Consider the following 1,731-nt stretch of genomic DNA (forward strand, 5'->3'; position numbering starts at 1 on the left):
GGGGGTGGGGAGGGGGAGGCCAGCTCCCTGGTTATCCCCTCCCCCCCTCCCCCCAGGACTCACTCAGGAAGATAATGGTCTGCCTCCTGGCTGTCTTGCTCTCCTCGCTCTCCGACTTGTTCAACTGAGGCCGCCGTCCCTTCCCGGCCAGCGTGCCCTGGCTGCTCCTCAGAAGCACCTGCATCATGTTCCAGCACATGAACGCCACAGAGACCAGGACCAAGAGGTAGATGACGAAGGCGCCGAAGATGCTGGACTGGAAGACAGTCCAGCGGTTGGAAAGGTTGGTACAGATGGACATGTTGGAGGTCTCCGGCTGCTCGTGGTGCCGCGTGCGGGAGACGTTGCAGGAGAGACCCCAGTGATTGGGCACGGTCACCAGGGGGTACTCGACTCCCATGGCAAAAAGCAGAGGCAACGCCACCAGGGCGGAGGTGACCCAGACGAAGCCAATCAGCAGCTTCACCTGGAAGGGCCCCGACACAGCCTTGTACCTGAAGGGGTGGCAGATGGCAACGTAGCGCTCAAAGCTGAGCGTCAGCACGTGCAGCAGCGTGGCATAGCTGCAGGCCTCGAAGAGGAAAGTGTGAATCTTACAGGACACGGCGTAGCTGGGCGTGGTCAGGGGGTTCCAGATGATGCTGTAGAACTCCATGGGCATGCCGACGAGGAAGACCAAGATGTCCGAGCAAGCCAGGCTCACCATGTGATCCGTCACCTCCTTCTGCAAGTAACCTTTCTTCTGCAGCACCTGGGTGACCCGAATGGTGACACTATTCCCCAGAATGCCCACCACGAAGATGGCCAGGTACACCAGGATGAGGGTGATTTTGATCCAGGTGGCCACCTCGAACTCGGGGACGTGGGTGTGATCGATGACATAGGAGCAGTCACTGCTGGGCTCCCTGTGCGAAGCCATGAGGGTGAAAGCCACGCCACCCGGTCCAAAGACCTCCTCAACTTGCCTTCTTCCTGCCAGCAGAGCCCAGAGCTCTGGGCTGCAACTCACCAGGGCCGGCCCAGCGCTTGCTCATCCGCGCTCACCTGGAAAGAGTAACTTAGTACTTCTGGTGCTTTCATGGAAACTTCCTGGAGCAGCCCAACCTAGCAGGGGCCCGGGAGGCGCCTGGGGGTGGAGTTTGGGGTGTGTGTGTGTGTGTGTGTGTGTGTGTGTACGAGCCAGGCGGGGAGAGAGGAGGAAGGAGGTCTTACTCTCCCCGCGGGGAGTGAGTTCCGCGGCACCCCCAGCGCCCGCCCTTCCCCTCGCTGCCCCCGCTCGGCGCGCCCCGCCAGGGAGTCCCCCGCCCCGGCTCCCGGCTCCCTGCCGTTGCGGGCCCCAACCCACCCCCCTGCAGCACCCTCTCCAGAGCTGCGGGGGGAGGATCGGTCAGCGATTAATCATTAACTTCCGCGCACTGTGCTCCGGGGCCCCGCTGCAGACCCAGCCCGGCAGCGGGGTTTGACTCAGCACGCAGTCGTGGTCCCCAAATCAGATCTTGGCCCCGGAGCACAGGGCAACGAGTGGCCCCGCCGCCCACGCGGCCACCGCTGGGGCAGCGGTCGCCTCCTGTTCCGAAGCGCATTCCGGAGAGGCGCGGCCGCGGGGAAGCTGGAGTACGTTCCCGGACTTGCAGTCCAGGGCTGAGGCTGGCGACGACGAACTTCCCCTCCCTGCCCTAATGTCCCTTCAGACGCTGTGCCACCGCCAGCATGGGAGCGGCGGGACCCAGG

General features: G+C 63.7%; 1 protein-coding gene across 1 annotated transcript; it reads right to left on the bottom strand.

The window, feature by feature from the left end:
• On the bottom strand, positions 1–1,479 carry GPR39 (G protein-coupled receptor 39). Its single transcript, XM_049615717.1, has one exon. It carries the CDS (start codon positions 917–919, stop codon positions 32–34), a length of 888 nt encoding a protein of 295 aa, XP_049471674.1. The 5' UTR covers positions 920–1,479; the 3' UTR covers positions 1–31.
• Between the last annotated feature and the right edge of the window lie 252 nt (positions 1,480–1,731).

Source organism: Panthera uncia, assembly GCF_023721935.1.
Source record: "Panthera uncia isolate 11264 chromosome C1 unlocalized genomic scaffold, Puncia_PCG_1.0 HiC_scaffold_3, whole genome shotgun sequence".
In the NCBI taxonomy this organism is placed as follows: Eukaryota; Metazoa; Chordata; class Mammalia; order Carnivora; family Felidae; genus Panthera; species Panthera uncia.